This window comes from Eptesicus fuscus, chromosome 14 (assembly GCF_027574615.1).
Source record: "Eptesicus fuscus isolate TK198812 chromosome 14, DD_ASM_mEF_20220401, whole genome shotgun sequence".
Classification (NCBI taxonomy): domain Eukaryota; kingdom Metazoa; phylum Chordata; class Mammalia; order Chiroptera; family Vespertilionidae; genus Eptesicus; species Eptesicus fuscus.
The window spans coordinates 26,260,457-26,286,984 of NC_072486.1; the positions used below are offsets into that span (position 1 = coordinate 26,260,457).

At 39.4% G+C, this 26,528-nt stretch overlaps 2 protein-coding genes across 6 annotated transcripts in view; one reads left to right on the forward strand and one right to left on the reverse strand.

Annotated features, from left to right (window-relative positions):
• The window catches only part of CASD1 (CAS1 domain containing 1), a 44,831-nt gene extending 43,443 nt beyond the window's left edge, over positions 1-1,388 (reverse strand). For 2 of the 5 annotated variants that reach the window (XM_054726183.1, XM_054726180.1), the window contains exon 1: positions 629-833. In XM_054726183.1, the coding sequence (XP_054582158.1) occupies positions 629-761 (133 nt within the window). In that variant the 5' untranslated portion in view covers positions 762-833. Of the gene's footprint in view, positions 1-628; positions 919-1,333 lie in introns of those variants that run through there. The other 3 variants (XM_054726182.1, XM_054726178.1, XM_054726181.1) reach the window with 3 other exon arrangements.
• Positions 774-25,733, forward strand: LOC129151504 (translation initiation factor IF-2-like). The gene is made up of 4 exons (XM_054726610.1): positions 774-818; positions 1,015-1,206; positions 1,549-1,638; positions 25,725-25,733. The coding sequence occupies exons 1-4, from the start codon at positions 774-776 to the stop codon at positions 25,731-25,733; spliced, it is 336 nt and encodes a 111-aa protein (XP_054582585.1).
• Positions 25,734-26,528: the final 795 nt, after the last annotated feature.

Here is a 26,528-nt window from a genome sequence, read left to right on the forward strand (position 1 = left end):
TCGGGACGTGTCTGAGTCGCAGAGGCTGAGTGACACCTCCTGCATTTGGCCGCGGGCATCTTTGCCAGCTGTCGCCCCCGGGGCGGGGAGGGCCCCGAGGAAAATGGGGCGGGCGGCCCCCGTCGCTGTCCAACAACAAACAGCTCAGCCCCGCGGTTCGGGGGCAGAGGCCGCGGGGGACAAAAGGCTAAAGAGCCGGACCCCCAGCCAGGGACACGGCGACCCCACTCCAGGCGGAGGTGCCCCTGGCAGGCGGCCTCTGCCTTCCACGCACCCCGGGCTGGGCGCCGAGGCCGCCGTCCGACCGCCTGCACGCGACCCCCGGGCGGGCGCGTCTCCTCGGGCCCCGCCGGCGCCGGGACCCCCGCAGCCCCTCGGCCCGGCCCGAGGAGGCGCCCCCGACCCCAGCGCGGGCGGCCACAACCGCGGGGCCTCTCCCCCCGGGCGGCCCGCGCCGGGGTCCCCTCGGTCGGGACACCTGGGGGCAAGTGGGGCCGCGCCTCCCCCGGGCCGGGCGCGGGCAGGCGGGCGGGCGGGCGGCCGCGGAGCGTGGGCGTGTGTCGGGCGAGGGGGGCGGCCTCCGCGCCGTCGCCTCCTCCCCCGGCCGGGCAGGGGGAGGGCCCCTCACCTCGGTAGCGGCGGGAGGCGAGGTGGCACCCCGCGAGCAGCAGCACGGCCGCCAGCGCCAGCACCTTGGCGCTCCTCACGCTGAAGTAGTGGTTGATCTCCCGCTTGCCCAGGGTGTAGGCCAGAGCCGCCATCTTGGTTCCTCCATGACAACAGAGCGCGGCGGAGCGGGGAAGGGGCGCCGCGCAGGGGCCGCGCTGGGGCTGCCGCCGCCGCAGCCAGGCCAGCAGCCGCCGCCAGGCCCCGCGGCCGCCCCCGGCGCCTCCCGCCGGCCCGCCCGGCCCCGCCGCCGCCGCGCCCCCGGCCTCCGGCCCCTCCTCGGCCCCGGCCGCCTCGGCCGCCTCCCCCCAGCCCCGTCTCCGCTGCTCCGCCGTGCCGGTTCCCGAGGCGCCCCGGACGCCTGTCTCCTCCCCTTCCTCCTCCTCCTCCCCTTCAGCCTCCTGCCTTAAGAGCGGCTGCGTCTCCGAGGGGGGTCCGGATGCCCGGGGCTCCGGGGTCACGGGCCCCCGACGGCCCTCCGGGGTCACCGGGTCACGGGCGGCGGCCGGCGGCGGCGGCGGCGGCGGCGCAGACATGGGGGTGAGGGGAGGGGACGGGGCCCGACGGGGCCGGATGGCGCGCTCTGGAGCTGCCCCTGGCTTCCCTGGCCGCCACCTGAGCCCAGGTCGGGGCAATAGAACCACAGTTCCGGAAGAAAAGTACACACCGTCCCACTTCCTCCTGGCCCCCGGGCACCCGTCCTGGGCGTTCTGCCCCCGAGCCCGCCCGGGGGGAGCCAGGGCCGCCCCGACGCCGCCCGGGCCACCTGGCGCCCTGCTGCCCCCAGATGCTGGTCCCGGGGGTGCGGCCAGTCTGAACTCTCAAGTCACAGCCTGGGCCCATTTCTCTTGTAGTAACTTTTATTTTTTATTTTTTTTAAAGGTCTGTTTGCCCAGTTCCAAGGGGGCGAAGATCAGCCAGAGGACAGGGGAGGCGGTGCTGCAGAGGGAGCCTAGCCCGGTGTGGGTGTGGGTGAGCGAGAACCTCACTCTTTATTGGCCTTTCCACAAGGTGGATGTGCCAAACACCAAGTGTGCACGTGACAGCCATGCCCGCTTCCGCGGCTGGTTAATGTTTTGTGGTTCTCCAGAGAGAGAGCACCCCCTTTGCCCTGTTCCGCCACTGTTTCCTATCCTTTGCCCTCCTTTTTTATCCTCTTCTATTTTTCTGTTTTTCTTCTTGGCGTCGCCTGTACAGCCTTCCAGGTGGGAATGTTTTCTGACGTTGCTTCCCTTGCTCCTTGCCTGGTGTAGCATTGAGTCCTTGGTCGGTGGGGGTGTGGGGGGTGTTTTCAAGCATTCTTGACCACCACCTTTCCCACGCAGCCATTGCTGAACTGGTGTTCATAGGCCTCCCTCTTAAAATTATGGAACGTTAGATATGAAGGGACAGTAAGAGATCTTGTCACCCCAAGTCTTTTCATCCAAGGGCTCTTTTTATTATGTTTTCATCCAAGTTTCCCCATATCGTGAAAGATTTTTGTCACTTAAATGAAATCACATACATCACTGTCGTGGATGCAATGCTCATAAAGCAATAAAGTTAAATACGTGTACAAACACCAGGCACTGTTCCCTGGAAGTGCTCGCTTAATTTTGGCTGTCACTCTTCTAATCCAAGGATAATCACATGCCGGAGAATTAAATCAGATATCGCAAACCTCAGATAAATAACCCCGCTAACAATATATGGTCTGCCAGTCACATCCCAGAAATTGCTATGATGTCATCAACAGCAAATTAGAATTTCTGATAAGTGTGCGATAACCAGTGTTAACCCACAAGAGTTGATTGAACGCCTGCCAAAAAGTAAAGAAACTTGACATTTTGTTTAATTGCAATTTCCAGAAGGCTTTCTGAAATATTGTCAATAGCGGGTGGACCTCCTCCTTCCCTCTGCCCCTGCTCTGAAGCTCTTCCTGTCCCCCTTTGTTGGAGGTGTTGATGATTCCATCAGTCACCCCTACGTCAATTATCTTCTCTTGGTCTCCTAAAAACTCTCCCTTGCTCCTGGCTGCTTCCTTTCCACCAATTAGTTTTCTCTCTTTAGTGAAACACATCCACGGACTCTGTGTTTCTGTGTGTTTACCTCTGCATCTCTCTTTCCTTCTCTGACCAGTATCTAGAAAGAGTAGGGTTGACTTTGCAGTGTCTACTTGCTCCCACTCCCATTCCCCCTTCTACATAACTCTCAAATATGTTGCCTCTTCTCATCCGCTTGCCGCTGTTGCCTTGGGTAAGTCATGTTTTCTTGCCTGACTTTCTTATAATTTTAACTCATCTTCCTCAAGTCTGGCTCAAAAACTCAGGCTTACTGCCCCTCTGACATACTTTTGATCAGACGGAACTTTCTTCAGCTCAAATGTGGATGATGCTAAAAACTAGTTAGTGGCTCCACATTTATTTGTCTGCCCTTATATGGTACAGAATGTTTACTAATGCTCAGCAGGTTACCTCACCTCCCAATGGTCTGATAAAAGATAAACCATCTGATAGGAACACTTTCAACCTATTTTCTCAATGTGCATTATTTCAAAAAAAAACCAAACCACCCCCCCCCAAAAAAAAAAAACAACACACACACACACACAAAAACCAATCCTATCACACTTTATCTTCCTTTTATTTATTTGTAAGCCAAATATTTATTTCCCATTGTACTACAGGAAGCCATGGGGACAGGACAGGACAGGACAGGATAAGGACATTGAAATGGAGCAGCCAGGTCAATTAGAGGAGTGCAGTTTTGAAGAGAGAATCTTTTGGAACAAACAGTTCCTGCTATACTGTGATCATTTATTGCTGTTTATACCAATGTGATTTTGTTTAACCAAGTATAATTGCCATAACATTAGTTTCAGATGTATAACGCAATGATTTTTGTATATATTGCAAAATGATCAACCCAATAAGTCCAATTAATATAGTTAATATACTCATTACCATACGGTTACAGATTTTTTCCTTGTGATTAGAAGTTTTTAAATCTACTCTCTTAGCAACTTTTAAAAATGCAATACAGTATTATTAACTAGTTCCCTCTGACTTGAAAATTTTCTCTTCCCTCTTCCCAAGCTATCTCTTTCATCTGTGTCCTTGACTGCATCAAAACCATTTCATTTGAGAACCTGGTCTCTTAAGATTCCTTCTTTATTTCTACCTTCAATTTATTCCTCTTCACTGTTTATGCATATATATGTATAAGCTCAAATGCTTCCCATGTAAAGTACCTTCCTTAATTCACTACATTCTCTTCTCCCTTAACCATCAAACTTCTTGAGGGTCAGTCTATGATTACTGTTCCTATTTTTTTCCGACTACTTATTGGTTCTTTAAACACTTGAAAATTGACTTCTGCTCCTATTATTTTATTTAAAGCACTCTTTCAAATGTCAGCCGAAACCTGAGTGACCAAATCCAATGTCTTTATCTTAGCATTATCTTTCTTGACTATGTAACATAGTTGAAATATTTGCTTTCTTAAAACCTTCTCTTTGTGGCTTCCATGCTACTGCATCCTTCTGGCTCTCTTCTTTCCTTCCCCAGGCATCGCCAAGAAGAGCTCTCTTGCTTTTTCAAAACCCCTATATCAGTGGTCGGCAAACTCATTGGTCAACAGAGCCAAATATCAACAGTACAACGATTGAAATTTCTTTTGAGAGCCAAGTTTTTTAAACTTAAACTTCTTCTAAAGCCACTTCTTCAAAATAGACTCGCCCAGGCTGTGGTATTTTGTGGAAGAGCCACACTCAAGGGGCCAAAGAGCCGCATGTGGCTCGGGAGCCGCAGTTTGCTGACCACGGCCCTATATGAAAGTGATTGGCCTCAATTATCCAAGCATGTAACCTGGGTTCCTCTCATTTGCTCCAGAATTCTCTCACATAGGGACAGCTTTGTTGAGTATCTCATGGTACCTCAGACTCAGTGTGTTGGAAATGAATTTTATTTTCCTTCTAAACCCATTCATCCTGTTATGCTTACCATTTAGTTGATTCCAATGTCCTTCAAGTTATTCCTGCTAATCTTTGCCTCATCTTCTTTCTCCTCTGCCTTATTTAAAGTATGGTTTTTAATGGGGATGGGGTGTGTTCACAAGATGAGCTACTGGGTAGTCAGAACCAAGTACTAAAACTTCTATTTATAGTTAATTCCTGTTAAAAATGATTAAAGAAAATAAAGTTTGTTTATATCACTTTTTGGAGAACTACAAAATAGGGTGATGGTAGAAAGCTTTTAATGGATAAAGAATAAAGAACAAGGAAGAGAAAAATACAAAATAGCTGGTTGGCTGGGGCCACATAGTCAAACTTGTTTGGGATGAGAAGAAACAGGGAAATAAGTACAGAGCCCAGAGTTTGCTTGGCATTTGGGATTGGCTGACTGGATATACTGCATTCTGCTTAAGCAGAGTACTAGTATTTACAGGGACAGGAAAGTTAACTAAGTTTTGGTTTTCTGATGTGGCACCCTGGGGCAGGAGAAGCTTCATCTTGGGCCTAGAAAGTTATTTCAACATTTCTAAGTATAATAAAATAAGGCTTCATTAATATTCCATATAAGGACTTCCCCTGGTCCTCTGATTTGGTCTTTCTGTAGAACCATGCCAAGTGTACTTGGAAAGGAATCCTCAGGGCGAAGCATATTGTGCCTATGAGCCTATCAAGTGGATTCACAGATTATATTATCTATTTTCACTTAAACTCATAAAATAGAAGGTGACTTTTAATATCCCTATGGGGAATGTGAATTGAAGGTGATTCTAATTAGTAAGCCCTAGTAAACAAGAATAATATACAGAATGGGATCTCCTAAAACAAGCTCTTCATCAGCTACATTACGTAGTTTAAAATAGATATATGCATAACCCAAGGACACAGACAGTAGTGTGGTGAAGACCTGGGTAGGGGATGGGAATGGAGTAAAGAGGGTTAACGGGGGAGGAAGGGGGACACCTGTAATACTTTCAACAATAAAGACTTTTTAAAGTTATGTCGATATATCAGATATATATTATATACAAACACAGATTATATATGTATACATTTTATATATGTATATATATGTATTTGGATACATATATATAACTTCTGCAAAAAAATCTAAAACATTTTTAAATTATCAAATTATTTGAAATAAGAATTTTACATCCCCTCATTGTAAACCATGGCTCTTGCTGTAAGTTTATGATACTTTGAGATGAGAGTTACTACTGATATGAAGCCATCAAAATGGACAAATTAAGCACCCAAACATGAATTAAAGCTCTCCCTTTGAGAGCAAAAAGAAGTTTGTGAGCATGTATGTGCGAAGGTCCAGAAGAGCCCACCCCAAGGTGCGCCTCAGTGGTATGCAGATTATTTTTAGCTAAAGGCAATTTCGGCTTCAGGCTCCAGAGAAACTTGTCTCTCCTCCCCACCGCCCCTTAACTACCTAGAAGAATTTGAGTTGAGACCTTGCCCATAAGATAACTTCTTTTTAACTTATCTATAAAGCAGAGAAAAATTTTTATTAAAGGTCTGCTCTTATCATCTTGAAATGACTGAAACCCCCCAGGCACCTTCCCGCATCCCTAGCTAAGGATGTCTTATACACATACCTCAGTCCCTCTTTCTGTTTCTGACTCTCCTGTAGGTGAGGTTCACGCGTGCGTGATATTAAATCTGCCCCTTGTTGGTTTATTTGGCCAGCCAAAAAGAACCAGAGAAGAGAAAGGGGAACTTTCCCCCTTCCCCACAAATGAATGTTTCAAATCACATGCATTTATATTAGTCTATTAGTAGAGGAGTACATATTTTATAACTAAATACATATGTGCATAGGGGTGTGTGCTCAAATTTTTAACTGGTGTGAATGCATGGTCAGAAACAAAAATCACTAACTTAGTCCATCACTGTATCCTGTTCATTCCACCTTCCTCAAGGCTCATTTCTTCTCTCCTCAATGCTATGGTTTAGGCTCCAACCTGACCATTGCAACAGGTTTCTACTGGCTTCCTTATCTCTAACTTTTCACTTTCAAATCTCTTTTCCCCAATTGCTGCTAGAATTATTTGTTTTGGGCTTATATTGATCTTGTCATTTCCCTGCTTAAACACTTTGTTGGCTCCCTATTGGAACAAAATGAATCCCCAGCCTCCTGACATGATTTGGCCTAACTCTCCCTTTCTTCTGTTTAGCTCTCATTCTATCTAAACATGCTAAACTACAAGCTAGGAACATTAGTATATGTCGCTTTTCTCTTACTATTCCCTTCACTTGAAATCCTTTTTCCCTACACTTCATATTCTACTTATCTAAAAATCTTTCTTTATTTTTCCTCTCCAGCTTTATTGAAATATAATTGACAAGTAAAATTGTTTATATTATAGTATACAATGTGGTGATTTGATATACACATAGTTTGTGAAATGATTACCACAATCAGAAAAAAAATTTCCCCTTTAAAGACCTGCTCTATTTTGCCTCTTCCGTGAAGTTAGCAACATGGCTCTTTATCAGAATACAGTATAACTCTTTCCTTCCTCTGATTTATCATAGTTCTTTGTTCCTGTCTATGCTTAAGTGTGTATTCAGCACAGGTGCCATCCAGTCAGAACAGAGATCTTCCTTGTGAACATTGTGTGTATTGGGAAATTATCAGTTTTATCTTTTGGGATAAATGCCAATGTGCCTTATAGTCTATTCAGTTATTATGTTTATCTTTCTCTTCTTTAGTGTCCTCCTTTCAGATTTTATGCACTGGGCCACAGGGAGTTAGTACTTTTTGTATTATTTGTAGGGGAAAATTGTGAAAGACTTGGAAATGGACCAAGATATTATGGCTGTCCTCAATGGAAAACTGGGCATTGTCCAGATTATCTGATTCTGTAGTGTCTCTGGATCTTTTATTGTCTTTGAATTATTTTACATTGCTCTAAGTTATATAATATGTAGACTAATGCAAATTATTTTTGTCCATAGAAATGCAAATTGTACCTTGTTGGGATTCATTTGATTATTGCCCTGTGGATAGTGAGCAGTTTTGAAGTTTTATGTTTGTTTAGCAAATTTATTTCACCATTCTTAATGTCCATGTATGTGTAGTTCTTTGAATTCTCCTTTGAACCAATTATAATCTTACTGGTCCCCTCACTAATTAATGAATTAAATAAAATCTTTGACACATGTTCATTTTATATCTATATGAAAGTCATGCTATATCCTCTTCTAAAATTATCTTTTAATACATGAATATGCCTTGAACTTAATAAACATTAATATTTCTTAAATTCAGGTTAAATATCATTTAATGAGGAACACTGGAAGAAATTGAGACACTTTTGTCTTAGAATTTTTATGATTGTGTAGTAGAGAAAAATTTTCCAAGTTGAATTTTGGCTTATCTAAACAAGTGAACAATTTCCTGTCGAAGATTGAAAACTTATTTTTATCACAATGAAATTGAACATTAGCCTTTGGATTCTTTGATCATGTTAAGTGTACACAAAACAAAACAAAAACCAAATGCCCAATTTTTATTTACTCAAATATTCAAAAACTAAATCAAAAGAATAAGAAATTCTAAAGTTGCATTCGGTTATTTTATTATATGTTTTTAGTATTTTTTTTTTTTTAAGTCTGGAGGATTTCACCTTGGAAAAAAAATAGAAATCTTCCCTTTTGGAAGTTGTATAAAGTAAACATTTCATATATAATAAGTCTTAAAAACAAGAATCATATTCTGAATTCACCTTATATTCACACCTGTCCTTCTTGTCTTCAGACTGGGAAATGCTTGAGAGTCAACCTTGGGTCTCTGATTCTTTCTGTTTAAATTCTCTGCTTATCTCAATTGTATTCTGTTTCTCCCACCTTTTCAGCTTCTATCTTCTTTCCTTCTGTTACCAATGGTGATGTTTTCCCAGATGTCTGTACTTTTGAGAAAGTGCTTTACTCTTACCCTGGTAGCCTCATTCACTTTACTGGTTTGGACAAAGGTAAAAGAAGAGGAAATGAGGAAAAAGTGGACAGATTGGAGACAGATTTCAGAAGTAAAATCAATACAATTTGATGGATTGCATGTGGGAGATAAGGGAGAGGGAGAATCAAGGGTGACTTCTGTTTCTGGCTTGAACAACCGGTGGCTTCAAGGACCACTTACTTACATGGGAAAGACTGGACTGGGGACAAGCTTGGGAAAGATTATCATAACATTTCTTCAGTCTCTTTTTGTTTACATTGAAGTATGTTTAAAAATTAAAACCCAGAAAATACAATACCTATTACATTTTCATGTGTGAAATTTGGCCCCACCTCACTACCTTCAATACCCATCCCCTTAACACCCAACTTTTAAAAACATTTATTTTATTGTTGAGAGTATTACAGATGTCCCTAATCCGCCCCCCTCTCTTTGTCCCGCTCCACCCAGCTTCAGCCCCACCCCAGGCCTTCACTGGACTATTGTCTATGTCTATGGGTTATTGCGTATATGCTTATACCTTCTTTGGTTAATGTCTTCCCATCTCCCCCCTCCCCCCACACACCTTCCATCTGTTCATGCTTCCATGTCTCTGGACTTACTTTGTTCGTCAGTTTATTTTGTTCATTAGATTCCACATATAAGTGAGATTATGCGATATTTGTCTTTCTCTAACTGGCTTATTTTGATTAGCATAATAATCTCTAGGTACATCCATTCTGTCTCAAAGGGTAAGATGCCCCTTTTTTATAGTGCATAGTATTCCATTGTGCCTTCAATACCCTTTTGTAGGACAGAAAATTGCACCTCCTGCTCCCAAGTTGCACATTTCTCTTTTCAGGTGAAATCAATATGTCTTGCCAGTTAAAGAAATAAAGGGAGAGAGGGATGGTAGTAAAACAATTATTTTGCCCTGGGTCTTCCTTAAGGGTTAAGACAAATTCTCCTTTCTGTAGGATAGTTGTTTTATTATTATTTTTTTAAAAAAATGTTTTTATTGATTTTAGAGAGAGAGTAAAGGAGGGAGGGAGGGAGGAAGGGAGGGAAGGAGAGAGAAAGAGAGAGAGAGAGAGAGAGAGAGAGAGAGAGAGAGAGAGAGAGAGAGAGAGAGAATGAGAGAGAGAAACACTGGTTGCCTCCCATACACCCCTGACTGGGGACCAAACTGCACCCTGGGCATATGCCTTGACTGGGAATCAAATAGTGACCTTTCAGTGCACCTAGTGATGCTTTGAACCACACTGGCCAGGGCAGAATAGTTGTTCTAAATTAGCTGGAAATTCGCAGTTCACTGCTTTTTAAAAGATACTCTGTCACTTAGGGAAGGCAAATATGAATATATCCCATTGTTTCTAAGGTGAAAGGTGTTAAGCATTGATCAGATTAGAGTGGGACAACTAGAATGGGAAAAAGAAATCCTAAATGACTTGCCTGGTTTCACGCCTTCTGGCCCAAATGGTACTGACATTTTCATCAAGCAGGTTAAGGAAAGCAATAGCTGTTAATTAATTTAGTGGTGTTGCAGCTGAAATGGCCTGAAACTGCTCTAGGCCTCAGGTAAGTCTAACGTTGTTAGCAGCACCTTGGCCTTCCATTTTACACTATATCACATTTGAATGTGTGTAAACAAATTAGGATGCTTTTGTGTAGGGCTGTGTAGTTCACAGGGATGTGTGAAAATGTATTAGGTAATGTCTGTAACACACTTGAAATGATTTATTCTTTAGCCAGTTTTTCCTAAGGGGTAGTTTGTCTCCAACCCTTCTAATGACCATCTAGCTAGATGATAAAGAGCAATCTTCAACCCAACACTTAGTGGGTTTCAGGAGATGACTCATAGACCTTACTCTATGCACACACAACATATACTTACCTTTCCCATCATGAGATTCTGTCTTTCTATTTGTATGTGTGTGGTGGGGAGCGGGGGGCGGTATGACATTGAGATATCATTTTCAGTTTGCAGAAGTGGCAGGTATAACTTTGTGGTCCTTATGAAAAAAGTTTATACTATGGGGGTAGAATAATGTAGCAAAAAGAGCGTAAGTTTTGAAAAGAACAGTAAGGGTTTGGCACAAGGCTCCAGCATTTACCAGCTAAATAATGTGGCAAATCGTTTTACTTGTTGAACTTCAACTTTCTTACTTGTAAAATGAAGATAATAACATCTATCATCACTCAAGGTTGTTTTTATGACTATGTGAATAATGTACAGTTTTTGATACTTGGGTGATTGCTCAATCAGAGATTCTTTCTTCCTTCAAAGTTCCTTGTCACTAGTAAATTCACCAGCAGTTCTTAAATTTGCTCTCTGCCAGTCCATATCTACAAAGTTAACATATGTGACTTAGAGACTGGGTGTTTAATAGAAAGTAGCCAAATCAAGCACAGATACATTCCTTTAGATAATTAAATAACCCTTGTTTTAGTCTGTTAAACACTACTCCAGTATTTATAGGGCCAGAAATAGAATATTGGGGACCAGCTATAATTGTAAGAAATATTTATCATGCTCTGTTAACCGTGATTGTTTTGTTCTGATTAAAGAAGGCACATTCTAACCTGTCTGGGAGTTGCACGTGGGACCTGGGAGCTTGGTTTTCTCCCCATCCCAGGAGCTTCCCATTATCATGGAAGGATTAACAACCTTATTGCAGAAACCAGAGCTGCCAGCCCTTTGCATATTGCTAGCCCTTTGAAAACCCCCAGCCTTTGCATACCCATAGGCTTTTGCAAATCTCCAGCCTGCATTACCTGTAAACTGCCCATTTGTCATACCCTTTGCCAACTTCCCATGTAATCTTTGTCCTTCCATCCAATATAGGCAGCTGGCTTACGATGAGGTGCAGAGCAGATTTTTGTGGATGACCTGCTGCTCTCCCATACTGCTGGCAGTATTTGACTACAAGCTCATATATGTTTCAACCCTGTCTCTGCTTAATTGACTCAAGTAGTGACAGGCAGCCTGGACCCATTGCTTGTCCAGTTACAGTATGATATTGAAAAGTCCTGCCACCTACCATCTTGCCTTATTCCAAGTTTCAAATAACTTAGTTTAATAGTTCACTCTTGTGATCATAAATAACCCATAGAGATTATTTTCAATCACACACATTCAAACGCTGGTTTCATTTATGTTTTGGCCAGATTGTTAAGTTAGTTCAGCAAGAAGTATTAACTAACCATATATGCCTCCTTGAGCATTCGGTGTTGAGTAACTAGAGAGGCCAAATAATTTAATTCTGCTACATAATTTCATTAAGTAATAAAGGACTCAATAATTTAAAAGCATCGTTGTTCTTTTTCTATCTGGAGATTAGAAAACCAAGCCCAAGAAAAATCTACCCACCAAGATTTCACCTTCATTGCTTCTAGATTCTGATGAATTCATTTATATTTGAAGTCCCAAATATGCTTATGACCTGTGAGGCTTTAACCACAAAACCAGTACCAGGCTAGTTTTCTTGGATGGGATTTGTAAGCATTGTTTTTTACACATAAAACACAACACTTGCTCCTTAATGATGATATTTCCATATCTAATTAAATGTCATATATTTTCAAATATGACACTCAGGTATGACCTTGTATAACAATGTCAAAATTTAAGATGGTAAAATTCTCTGTTGGGGTACAATACATACTTTTAAAAAATAATTTGATACCTGGTGAAAGGAAGATAGCTTCTTACTGACCTCATGTGAGTAACTTTATTTTCATGTAAGATATGGAAACTTAATAAAGGTATTTGGTTTTAAATTTTGAAGAAGGCACTGATAGTTAGAAGTGATTTTTTAAATGTTCCACTTGATGTTGAGAGTTAGAGATAAATTACCAAGTAAAAGAAAGGGCTTCTTCATACAAGCATCAGAAAACAGACAGTTAATAAATAGATGCCATCAGTATTCCAAACCAAATAGTTATAATTAAATTTCCCTTATTAGCTCATTTAGTTTTATGTATTTATTTCTTGTTCTGCTGCATCTTGGCTCACTGGGCTGTTTTCATGAAGTCATCTGCTTCTGAACTAAAAAGAATCCTGGAAATCCCAACTGGTTTCCACATATATCTGACAATTGTGCAGGCAATGCTCTCTTATGCTCCAAAGTTGTTACACATGAGCCTGTTCATTGAAATATCAGCAAAGTACATGGTCTAGTCCTTTCCATGAAATTCTGAGATTGCCCTTCTTTATTGAAAATACAATTTTTAATTTTTATTGATTGATTGATTTTGTGGGGGGAGAGAGAAACATCACTTTGTTGTTCCACTTACTTATGCATTCATTGGTTTATTGTATGTGCCCTGACCAAGGACCAAACACACAACCTTGGCATATCAGGATGATGTTCTAACCAACTGAGCTGCCTGGACAGGACCCAAAACTTTAACTTGTGAGCCTTTTGATGAGCATCAGAAGATAACAGAAACCCTCTGTCAATGAGACTAAGTGATTTTGGTTAATTTACTGTGGTAACCAACATTGTTAAAACTTAAAACAGTAACATTCTCTGTTGAGTGCAGTATATAGTTTTTGGTAAGAACTTGTCAATGTTTTTCCAGGGAGGAAAAACATACAGTAGTCTAGTTTTATTTGAGGTTTTGCTTTCTGTGGTTTCAGTTACCTGTGGTCCAAAAATATTAAATGGAAAATTCCAGAAATAAACAATTCATAAGATTTGAATTGCGCACTGTTCTGAGTGTGATGAAATCTTGTGCCATCCTGCCTAAGACATGAATTATCCCTTTGTCCAGCATATTCATATACGCCACCTACCCACCAGTCACTTAGCTGTCTTGGTTATCAGATCAACTGTTATACTATCACAATTCTTATGTTCAAGTAATCCTTATTTTACTTAATAATGGCCCCAAAGCTATTCACATAATTTTATTACAGTACATTATTATAATTGTTCTCTTTTACTATTAGTTATTGTTAATCTCTTACTGTGCCTAATCTATAAGCTAAACTTTACCATAGGTAGGATTGTATAGGAAAAATACAGTATGTAAAGGGTTAGGTACTATCTGAAGTTTTAGGCATCTGGAGGGTCATGGATAATGGGAGACTACTGTATTATGGACAGTGAGAGCACTGACAAATCTCCAGGGCCTTCAAATTCATTCTGTAATTTATACAATCTCAGAAACATATATACAAGTAATATTTCATCTACTATATAAAATGTACCAATCAATTTAACCACTCTTTTGATCAGTTCTTACAGTAGTGTTGAGCTAATTAAGAAATACAGATGTCAAGAAACAGTTATTTTAGTTATCACTTTTTTTATAAGGCAAAAGAAAAAATCTTCATGAATTCATGAAGGGGACCTTATAGGAAATTTCAAAGAAGCTTTATATGTAAAAAAAAAAAAAATCCTGAAAATTTTATTTTTCTAATTCTAGGATATGATTGTGGAAAAGCAAAATCAAAAAAGTTTTTAGGTGAGGCCAAGAAACAATAAATTGGCTACCTATTCATCAAAGTGACAATACAATATTCTAAATAAGAAGGTAGCACAATTGAAAGGAATCTTAGCTCTCTCAGAAATGAGGAACTTTATGTTTTTGTTGCTTATACTGATGAAAAAAGTGTTCTGGTCATAAAGGAAGCTCACAAGGTGATCTGACCATAAATTTCTAAATGGGCAGGTCATGTGGATAGTCAGGTATGTAACGTTTTTTAGTAAGAGATTTATCTTTGCCTTAAATAAGCCCCGTCCACTGTTTCTGTGCATGTAGGCTAACACACCTCTGAAATGCCTCTTTTCAGAAGCATAACCACCCTCCAGAGAGCCCATAATCTTAAGTAATCTTCCTTATGTCCCCTCCTCAATCCCAAATGCATAAGAGAAACTGCAGAATTGCTATTCTCCGGAGCATTTGAGATCTTGTTTCCCAGCAATTATTGTCAGTTTAGACTCAAATAAGCTCTTATAAAAATTCTTTACAGGTTTAGACTTTTTAAAAGTGGGCACTTAATCAAGGGCTTGAAAAAGTCAGCACAAAGCACAGAAAACCATTTTGATGGGATATGGAATTTCTGTCATGCCGACAGATCACACAGAATGTAAAAGAATATTTACTATTGTAGGGGGAAAACCCTTTTCCCTTCCTTTCTAGTTTGTGTTTCTTTTCTTTTTTTCTGGTCTAATAGTTAAATTGACATAGTCACATTAACAGGAGAAAATGAATTTAATTTCATACATATGGGAAATTAAAGTATGCGAGCCAAAGAAGTGACCAAAGCAGACAACTTTTGGACCTTTTAGATAAAGAAACAATAAATTTGTGAAGAATTGACAAGAAAAAAGTTTGGATTGTAGGTAGTAGAGAGGAAGTAACAGGTTTGTTTATGCAGCCTTCTCAGCGTTGACTTTCCTATTTCTGATGGTAACGGTGCCCTGTACCCTCTTAGTACAGGGAGGGTACCTTTCTCATGGGAGATTTATTTCCGGCTGCAGGGTAACAAAGAGGGGTCAGAGTGACTTTCTTGAACTGGCTGTGTGTTTGTTTGCTTTTAAATAACTTTAATTCAACATAATCAATATGCCAAAGTGGTCTATATTGGAGGGGCATATTTTGACCCACTTCACTACCTCTTGTTAAGAGAAGACCAGCCCAGTCTGGTTTGGCTCAGTGGATAGAGCGTCGGCCTGCGAACTGAAAGGTCCCAGGTTCGATTCCGGTCAAGGGCACATGCCCGGATTGTGGGCTCGATCCCCAGTGGGGGACTTGCAGGAGACTGCCCATCCACCATGATTCTCTCTCATCATGGATGTTTCTATCTCTCTCTCCCTCTTCCTTCCTCTCTGAAATCAATAAAAGTATATTTAAAAAAAAAAAGAGAAGAACAGATGATTTAAGATAAACTGTCATTTTGATATATAGAAAACGAAATTCTAGTTTTGCATTGATATCCTATTTAGCAGTAAAAGATTCATGAGCTTCCCCCCTTTTAAAATTATATTACAAATAAACCTTCGAAACTGAGTGAACTTTGTCAAAATTTGAATACAGCTTATTGCTTCTTTTCAGACTCATTATTTGCAGTTTGACACAAATACAACTTTTTCTACAAATCTATGACTTTCTATATCCAAAATTTGTCTTACACAATCTTTTTTCACACTGTGGAAGAATTAGATTTGTTACTTTCAAGCAAAACTACTCTCCTTTCCTTAAAAATGAAACACATTCCATTCCATTGCATTCTCAGTAGTACTTTTCTACTATTATTGCTTTAGTATTGCCTTTGATTACCTATATGAATTATAACTTCCTGTCAAATTAAGTAATTCATGGATACACACATAAAGCCCTCTAGAGTCACACAACCCATTTTCACCTTTTAAATTAGAAAAATGAAGACAATCATTTACAGACCAACAAATATATCCGCTATAAGAGATAAAATAATATATATTAAAAATACGTTGGGTGACCACATTTCATTGTTATATTTTGCTTAGAAATTATCTAGTGTCCGACATTACACATTAAATAGCTTTAACTATAGTCTATGGTTTTAAAGTTAAATAAAGATCTTGGTTAAGTTAACGTATTATAACTTAGAAAATCATTTATGAGAATTATAAGTTAAGAATTTAGACCATTTGTATTTATATATCTTAATGATTGGGACTGAGAACTAAGATCCCTTGAATCAATTTAACTTAATATTTGTTCCAGGAAATTCTTGCTCAGGAATATAAAGCTATAAACCAACAAATGATTTCACTATTTGCTTCAGGAAATTCCTGAAAAGCAATTATCCATATAGTTTATTCAAGTGGCCAAACAGCTTTATCTCATATCTGGATAATAGATTGCTCATTTGTCCCTCAATCCTAAATTATAATGTCCCCTGTCTCAGTTAGTTTTCTTTATTGACAAACCTGCCTTCAACCACTTATGCCCAAACCTTATAATTATGCTCCCAAACCTCTCCATTTTGAGATACTACTAGGATCTTCTAAGGTGGTGGTCTTTCTGACTTAATAAACTTAGGCTTAATAAACTTAGCTTTGGTTGATCAACAGAAGCTGTGAGTTAATGTGTGTTGCTTTAAGCTGAGAAATTTGTGGTAATATTGTTACATAGCATTAGCAAACCAATACAACCACATCGATAAAACCAGGGAAGAATCATATAGTTGCTTTCAAACCAACAGTTATCAAACAAGCCTAGTTTGTAAAAGATTCAACTTTATTATGTGCGCTTAACTTTGTATACAAATCTGCTTCTATCTGACCTTGAGGTTTTTGTAAGAAATTTTTAAGCCTAGTTTTACAATTTCTTTGTTTCCTAAGAAATTTGAGAATATTAGAGTTATATAAGTACTTATTTTCCTTTAAGAATGAATTAGAATGGAGCTATGTGGATTTGAGATACTTCATAATTCATTTATATATTATAGAGGTAGGAAAACATCATGCACACATTGAGAAGTAAAGGTTTTTCTTAATTACAGATACACAAACTTGCTGAGAGCTTGTAGCTTTAACTCTATAACCTTAATCACAGGTTAACAGTAAACTCAGAACCATAACAACTCACTAGAGCAGATTGCAAAGGGATGTTCTACTTTCAGTGAACATAAAATGTTTTCTTGACTGAGTTGAGTTCACATATAGTCAAACAGACAAACAATAAAAAGGCTAACAAACCAAATTTATTTATCATCTCTCACCTGATTCTCATTATATTCTGACAGATCACCTATTGATAAAATAATAAAACCAGATTATAAAATACTGCTATCACCAGTGAAGAATTACTTTTTGGCTGTGCACAACCAAATTTCTATGTATGTAGGGTGCTTTCTTGACTATGAAATTAAGACTGTCCCAGTGGCCCAATGTACCCACGGGTCCATGGGTCCAGCTGTGGAGTTAGATAAGACAGGAACAGGTAAATAGTCTTGGTCAAGAACCAGAAAGAGAGAAATAAAAGCTCCCATGGTGTACTCAGAGAACAGTGACTTAGACTGTTTTAGTATCAAAGACTGTACATGGGGCGTAGAATGTCCAAAGGCCATGTTACTGATGACCTTGAAAGTCAAGATATGACAGTCTATCATTGTTGAGTATGTTAAAATACACTTCTTTTAAAAAAGGTTAAGTCATAACTTTTATGCAGCTATAACAATGAACAGAAGTTAAAGATTTTATTTAACTCATTAATGAGGAACTGGTGAGGTATTACAACAAGTTCAAAGGAGAATTTAAAAAAGACATATTTATACATTGGAATATTGAAATAAATGTGCAAATAGGGTTAAAAATGGGCTCATTGGAGAGGGTAGGAAGGGAGGAAAGTTAATCAACTCTCCCCCAGTCGGAATGTACACAATTATAGACAATAATTATTTGTGCATTGTTATCAGGTATCTAAAATTTATGGAGTTATAACTGAAGGACAGTGAAAGGCTAGAATCAGATACCTGGAAGGGTATGATCTAAATGCTAGGTACTTTTTTTTTTTTTTTTTTTACATTGGTGCATAATTTTTCCTTACAATGTACTTGACTGGCTCGATGATGAGAAACTGGTAGGACAGAATTGAGAACTTCTTTATGGGTAGAAACTACACAATTTGGTAGTTGCCTAGATGTGCTAAGTGGGAAGGAGATTCCAAAGATCATTCATTACAAGTGTGGCAATTGCCAATGTGTTTAGTGGTTGCTTCATGTGGCCCAGAATAATGACCTGCATGGTGTCAGAGGCAATGAAGGGAAAGGCAAGGGCTTTTAAGAAGGGTTCATTTTAAAAACTTGAGTTCTTTGACAGTAAAAAGAGGTCCTTTGGGGGCAGGGCTGCCATCTACTCCAGTATCATTAGACCCTCCGTTTTAAAGCCACCTCAAATAATCAGGCAGTCTAAGTGAAGAGTGTGCTCGCTCTGCTTGGCAGCTCCTGGTCCTTTGGTTCTCCTTTTTAAAATTGGCTTAGAATATATCACCTTTGTTATGCACCTAATCAGGAATTACTTGTGGACCTACAGAAAAAATTCAGGAGGGAATTTAGGAAAGTCGTGCAGAGAACCAAGGGAGACATTGCACAGTACTTTTCTTCCCCTGTATGAATTTGATAAGAGACAATCTGATTAAAAAAAAAAAAAAGGAGGAGGAGGAACTGAAGAAATATTCTCTCTTCTAAAAGTTTGGATGAAAAGTAAATTTTATTACCAGGGATCTTTTTCATATTAAAGATATGAAGAAGACTGGGTCTTTTGGCTATAGCTATAATACTCTTTGCTTCACTTAAGTTCCTTTGAAACTCAGTTTTATATCAAAGATGTATTCTAAACTAGTCAACTTGCAGTTCTAGTTTCCCAGCATTTCACAGTTTCATTTTAACTGGTATAATCTCCTCTGTTTAGCCTGATATGCTTATAAGATTCTATATTTTTTTGTTCCTTATTTAAGTAATAAAAGGAGGAAGGAAGGCAAGAAAAGAAGGAGAGGGAAGGGGGGAAGGGAAGGGAGGAAAGGAAAAAGGAAGGGAGAGGAACAACAGGAATGGAGGAAGAAGGGAAGGTAGAGAGAAAGAAAAGGAAAGAGTGTGTATGGGGAGCCCTGATTCTAATTCAACTTAGTAACTATCTTGTTATAAAAGTTAGTCTGGTCACTACTGTAGACCTGGGATCCCCTTTTCTTCTGAACACTGGGTAGTAGTAAAATACTCAAACTGCAGCTTTCCTTGTTTTGGAATACCATCAGCCTTGGTCAGGTGGCTCTGTTGGTTGGAGTGTTGTCCTGAACACCAAAAGGTTGCAGGTTCGATTCCCGGTCAGGGCACATACCTAGGTTGTGGGTTTGATCCCTGGTCTGGGCACATACTGGAGACAACCAAATGATATTTCTCTCTCACATCAATGCATGTCTCTCTCTCTCTCTTAAAAAAAAAAAAGTCAATAAACATATCCTTGGGTGAGGATTAGAAAAACAGAGAATACCATCCATCAGTAAATATTATTTAGCACCTCATATGTGCCAAGCCCTATTCTATAGGCTGGGGTGTGGTAGTGAAGTAAGGTATCCTTGACCTCTTTTAACTTTCGCTCTGGTGGGATGTGCTAAAAAATAAACACACACAAAATAAAATTTAATACAGGATGATTTGTAAAAGAGACCCTTTTTTTGTTACTCCTAAATTCATGACTAGAAGCCAAAGCCTGAGTTTAAAAATATGTTGACTGCTGCAGATTCTAAAGACAACAGAAAAGATTTGGAAACAGTCATCCCCTCGAGGCTTGTGGGTTTTAAACCAATTCTTCCATGCTTCAGGCCATTTCCCATTACTTCATTACCACTTGGTTTCTCTTAGAGGAGATCAGAGCAGGGATAGAGAGAGAAACAACTATCTAGAGAGTGCTTGGCAGTCTCTTCTCTAAAGCTAAGTGAAGGGAGCTGCAAGAGAGCCACTCTAGAGATGGGGGATAACTGCAAGGAAGTTAGAGTGCAACTTATTTTCTATGGGATTATCTGCTCATGCTATACTTACGAGCTGCCTCTATGCCATCCATTATTATTATTATTATTATTATTATTATTATTATTATTATATTATTATTATTATTATTACTACTATTTTCAAGGGCTAGGGTTAGGACTAGGGCCCAGGTTAGTGTTAGGGATAAAGTTAGGACTAGGGCTATGGATAGTCACCTCTATGCCATCTTAACATAGAGGGGAAAAATCAGAAACAAATGGCAGAACAGAGGAAATGGCCTGTCCTCGGACCTTTGCATGGCAAAGATGTGAGAGTTCCCCAGTTCCAATAGACATTATGAAGTGTAGATGACCTCCTGGTACCTCATCTGAGCTCTCGATACCAAGAGCATAGTGGTATACCCCTGGGGCAGCTGCTGTGAAAAGGTTGGAAGGAGTGTGATTATCTATGTCAGGCATCACTCAGAGTTTTCTGAAAAACCCGAAGTTGGAGGCTTGCAACAAGGAGAACTTCAAAAGCCAGGTGGTGTTGCCCAGAGAAGCCTCAATGAGCTAGAGAGGCCCACCCACAGCCAGCCAGTTACATAAAGCTCTTGGCTGTCTTCCATATTTTTTCCTTTTTACCCCCTATTCCAGAAGCCCTAATATTGGACAGAATGGAGATAAGGTGTACAGGAGGCTTCTGGGAAGACACATCCTGAGAAAGAAAACGAGACAGGTTTAAAATTCAAATAGATTGAATTTTTCATAATTGAAAGTGATCCAACAGCTTTGAGAGCTGCCAGAGCTATTGTTAAGAGGCAGGAAAGGAAAATTGAGCATTACAAGGTTGAAGGCCGTGACTGGAAAAAAAGAAAACTGCTTCATGTTTGTTTCTCCATAGAGTTCAAACTGTAAGTAAACTGATTACAAATAAGTGGGGTAATTTTGTTTGGTGTTAAATGCTGTGAAGCAAATAGAATAACAAGTTGAAAGTATCTATGAAGATGGCAGTAGGCAGGTAGGAAGCTGAGAAAAAGCCACTCATTCCACAGTCTGGGGCAAAAGAGTAACATGCCCTGAGGTAAAATGGAGAAAGAAGGTCACGGTGGATGGTTTGGTTAGTGAGGCAGATGGTGATAGAAGATAATCTGGCAAAGTAGGCAGAGCCCAAGAAGCAGAAGGCCTTGTAGGCCTTGGTAAAAGGTGTGGATGACAACTTTCCTTCCCGTCCCCAAACGTAGCATTTTCTTGGCCCTAGCCTGCTGGTAGAAGACTCTGGATTTATTAAACTAACTTTATTTAATGGATCACACATAGCATATAATTCTAAAGAATCCTGGTCTCAGAGGTAAGAAACTACTATGATATTTTACATTTGCTCTTTGATGACCTCAATGCTACTACTATGTCAAGATAGTTATAAAAAATTCATTTTCCAGGTGTACCGGTTAATAATGTGGATTTTTTTCAATAGTTAAAATAGATGGAGTTACACATATGTTGATATATATGTGATTTGATATGTATGCTATTTTGTTGTATTGACAGCAAGCTTCAAAACTTCATGTCACATTTTCTGAAGGTGTTAACATCATAGATATTTTTACACTTAAAAATGTCGAATTTCACGCCAAAAAAAGAGCATTTGTGGTAAGTTTTAATTCATTACTTTATTTTGAAGAAAAGTGCTGCTGAAAGTTATCATATACTTCAGGAAGCTTATGGTGAACATGCTCTATCTCAAGATACTTGTGAACGCTGGCTTAAATGCTTTAAAAGTGATGATTTCGATGTGAAAGACAAAGAACATTCAGGTCAACCGAAAAAGTTTGAAGATCAACAATTACAAGCATTATTGGATGAAGATGCATGTCAAACTAAAAAACAACTTGCAGAAAGATTAAAAGTTGCTCAACAAACAATTTCTGATTGTTTACAAGCAATGTGAAAGATTTTAAAGGAAGGAAAGTGGTACCACATCAACTGAATGAAAGACAAATGGAAAACTGAAGAGTCATCAGTAAAATGTTGCTTCAACGGCACGAAAGAAAGTCTCTTTTTGCATCGAATTATGACTGGCAATGAAAAGTGGGTTTATTTTGAGAATCCCAAAATGCACAAAATCATGGATTGATCTAGGTCAACCATCAACATTGACTGCAAGGCCAAATCGATTCGGAAAGAAGACAATGCTCCCTGTTTGGTGGGATCAGGAAGGTGTGGTGTATTATGAGTTTCTAAAACCAGGTGAAACCATTAATACTGATTACTACCGACAACAAATAATCAATTTGAACCACGCTTTGATCATAAAATGACCAGAATGGGCCAGAAAACACAGCAAAGTAATTTTGCTTCATGATAACGCACCATCAGACACTTCAAAACCAGTTAAAGACACGTTAAAAGATCTTGCCTGGGAAGTATTAACCCACCCACCTTATTCACCAGACCTTGCTCCTTCAGATTACCACTTGTTCTGATCAATAGCACACACACTTTCTGAGCAGCACTTCAAAACGTATGAAGAAGTGGAAAATTTGGTCTCTGAATGGCCTGCCTCAAACAAGAAAAGTTCTATTGAGACGGTATCCACAAATTACCTGAAAGATGGGGGAAATGTGTAGCTAGCGATGGACATTACTTTGAATAAAGAACTTTTGATGTTTCTCTTGAAATTATCATGTTTTCTTTGATTACAAAATCTGCATTATTAACCAGTACACCTGGAATGCTATTCCATTTTTCATCTCGCTCAACTCTTCATACCTGAGGATTAAATTCTTGCCTCTCGTGGGGGTGTATATACTTAAGTAGTTATAATTGACATCTAATATCTAGATGTTATATCTCTTTGCTATAAGATTGAAATGATGATGGGTTGTAGATTTGTTGTAAATAGTTCATATTAATCATGCCAAAAGAGAGAAGAACGAGCCATTAATTTGCTATAGAAATTATGTGGAAAATATAGAAAATGCGTGGAAAATAATGAAAGCATGGCAGCTAAAAGTTCTGCTCTTTAATATTTATGATTTAAACCCAGAACAGGAAACATTTCCTCTTGGATTTAGATTTCAACTCCAGAGATGGAAATCTCTGGCGGGAGCAATAGGCAATGTCTCTCATTAGAGCAGTGCTTCCGTAACCATGTTAAGGAATGCACGGACTGTGAGGGACGTGCGCTCAGTCCTCTTGCAGCAATGTTTCTGGTTTCTTCTCTAATGTGGATCAGGACCTCTCGGCACAGGACCCCTTAAACTGCTCTCTGCTACACTTATGCAAATAGTCACTCTGAATCCAACATGATACCTTCCGGTTAACCCTGGAACATTAACCACTGTAGCTGTCTCAGGGAAGAAACCAAGAGAAAAATGTCTGTGCAGTATGGGAATAACTCTATAAAGCCCATGATAAACGAAGGCTTATGAACAGTATATCAGTTATGCTGTCATTATCAGATCAGTGTATTTCTTTGGGTTCTTGTGGGAAATTACTTTCTTTGGCACATTCTTGGGAATTAGTTTCTGTGTTCCATTAGCCCTGCGGGATGACATCCTAAAATGACGGATGCAGTTCTGTTGTTTTGTGAGTGCTCTATAACTGCTCTTAGGCTTCTTATTGGAATGCATAGTATGTTCTCCTTGAATATTATCTGAGAATATGATTCATAGTTTAGTCTTGATGTTTTAAAAAAAAAAACACTTAATGAACAGGAAGGAAACTTGTTGTAGTGGAGAGAGTAATAAACAGCAGAGCAGGCAACCTGGGCTCCAATCCTGATTCCACTGCTAAGCTTGAGACCTGTGGCAGGTTACTTTAGCTGTAGTGTCTGTCTCTTCATCCTAAACTTTTTTCTTTTTTTATGCGTGTTATTTATTTAAGTCCTTTATTTCTTTTATTAAAATTTTATAATTATTTCTAATATATGTGTCTATTTACACATATATGAACATGTCTTCATGAGTACTAAATAGAATCTTTTTTTACAGTTTATATTCAGTATTATTCTGTATCAGTTTCAGATGTACAGCATAGTGTTTAGACAATCATGCACGTTATAGAGTGGTCTCCCCGATATTTCAAGTACCCACTGGCCCCATATATGGTTATTAGAATATTATTGACTATATTCCCTATGTTGTAATTTACATCTCTGGGACTATTCTGTAATTACCAATCTGTACTTGTTAAATCCCTTCACCTCTTTCACCCAGTTCCCCAAACTTCCTCCCCTCTGGCAACTGTCAATCTGTTCTCTGTATGTATGAGTCTGTTTCTAGTTTGTAGAACTTATTTTTAAAACCCCCTCAGTTTATGTTTTCTATTTTCCTAAGATTTTCAGCATATAGTAAATATCAACTCTTTAACTTAAAATCCTGTTGGGGAGGCAATGTTGAAGTACTAAAATTATGAAAACATACATAATTAAGTACAGATGGTTCCTGACCTACGATGTTTGATTTAGGATGTTTCGATTTTACCGTGGTGTAAAAGCAATCCGCTGGAGAGCACTATGCCTGCTAAACCATCAACAAGTGTTGATGCCCCAGTGCTTTCTACCAGCTATTCTCAAGCCTCATCAGAAGAGAGAGAAATTGATGATCCTGTTGCTGTAGCATCCACATCATCCAGCAATTAATTTTAGTTCAAAGTCTCAAACATTCATCAGGCCCAGTGTACTTTTAGCTGTGGGCATTAATGGTGATTACCCACATGATCATTCTGCTTTTCACTTTCAGGATGGTATTCCATAAATTACATGAGGTATTCAACACTTCATAATAAAATGGGCTTTGTGTTAGATGACTTTGCCCAATTGTAGGCTAATGTAAGTGTTCTGAGCAAGTTAAAGGTAGGTTAAGTTAAGCCATGATGCTCAGTAGATTAGGTGTGTTAAATGCATTTTCAATTTAGGATATTTTCAATTTACAATAGGGTTTCAGGACATAACCCCATAGTAAATCGAAGAGCATCTGTACTGACTTATGTAATATGTTGGTAAGGAATGTTGGTTAGAGGAAGTATAGACTTCATAGCATGGCTGGAACAGTGTGGCCGGGATGCTGCTCTGTTGACACTGCTGTATATGACTGTCAATTATTTGTTTTGTTCTTGCTTCACTTGCTCAGATTCATGGTGTAGGATGAAAAAATTCAATTTGGCTGTACTTACCCAGCTTCAATGCAGGCACCTACAATTACTTTCCAACTACCGTCATACACAAAGGGGTGAAATAATTCCCTAAAAGGACGTTAGAGCAATATTAATATGTAGAATGGCTAATGACAAATGTCCACTATATAGCAAATCACAGAGATTAGAGGGGCTAGTTAAGTTTTCACTGGAACTATTGAAAGACAATGAAAAATGCTGAATAAATAGAGGTCGAGATGAGGTCAAAGAAGGGAGATTAACAATGCTACATCAAAGGAAGAAGGAAATACACATATTCACACACAAAAGAAAATATATGTAAACCACCAAAATTCAATCTATGGGACTTTCAATATTATTTCAAATAGGTTACACGGCCTCTTTTATTTTTCAGAAGGGCTTTATGGCCATTCCTGGGAAAGATAACTCTTGGCATAGTTTATTCTTGAAACCGAGCAAACTGTATCTTCTTATCAAAGATCGCTCACTCTTTTTCCAAAGGCATCCTGAAAATGCATAGTCACATTCCCCAGGACATGGAGGAATTTATGGTCCCTCATTTTCTCCAGCCAATCAGCTTGTTATAAAAACAGCAAGCACAAGCATTTATTCAAAAAGAGCTAATACAAGAGGTAAGAAATCATACTTTTGTCATGGATATTGTTTATTATTAGAGTAACATTTCTTCCTCTCCCTTTCACCCAGACCCTATTGATGAATTGGAGTAGGTTGGTTATGTTGTGATATTGCTTATAATTTCCAGCCCCAGCAGCATATGGCAGCAGCCATCTTCGATCACCCAGCTTCAAAGGCTATTTGTGATCAATAGGACTACACCGCAGACTCCCATGACTGAGATGTGCAAGCTAAATTTTAATTTTCCTCTGCCCATAATATAGTTATAACTGAGGCTTATTGATCTCATTTCTTTTTTTCACAGAAAAGACTTTTTTATGGCAGCAACCTGAGAACAAGTGAAGCCCACCCTGATCTGTCTCTGCCTCAACACAATTTCAAATAAATACGTAAAACCTATTGCAATAAAACATTTTCATGCATATAATGGGGATTCCTATTTGCTGGACATGCCTATTGGGTATTGGTGGTAAAAATTGGTTGATTTAATTCAGAGTACACCTGGAGACGAATAGAGAAGTGCTTCTTCATGTTGCCTGTCATGGAATTACTGTTGTTTGTGGGCATCCTATGAAGTAGAGCTCTTGGGAACAGAAACAGTGGGAAAAGCAAACAACTCTCTAGATAACATGGGTAACCATGAATAGAATATATTTGTAGTCACCTACC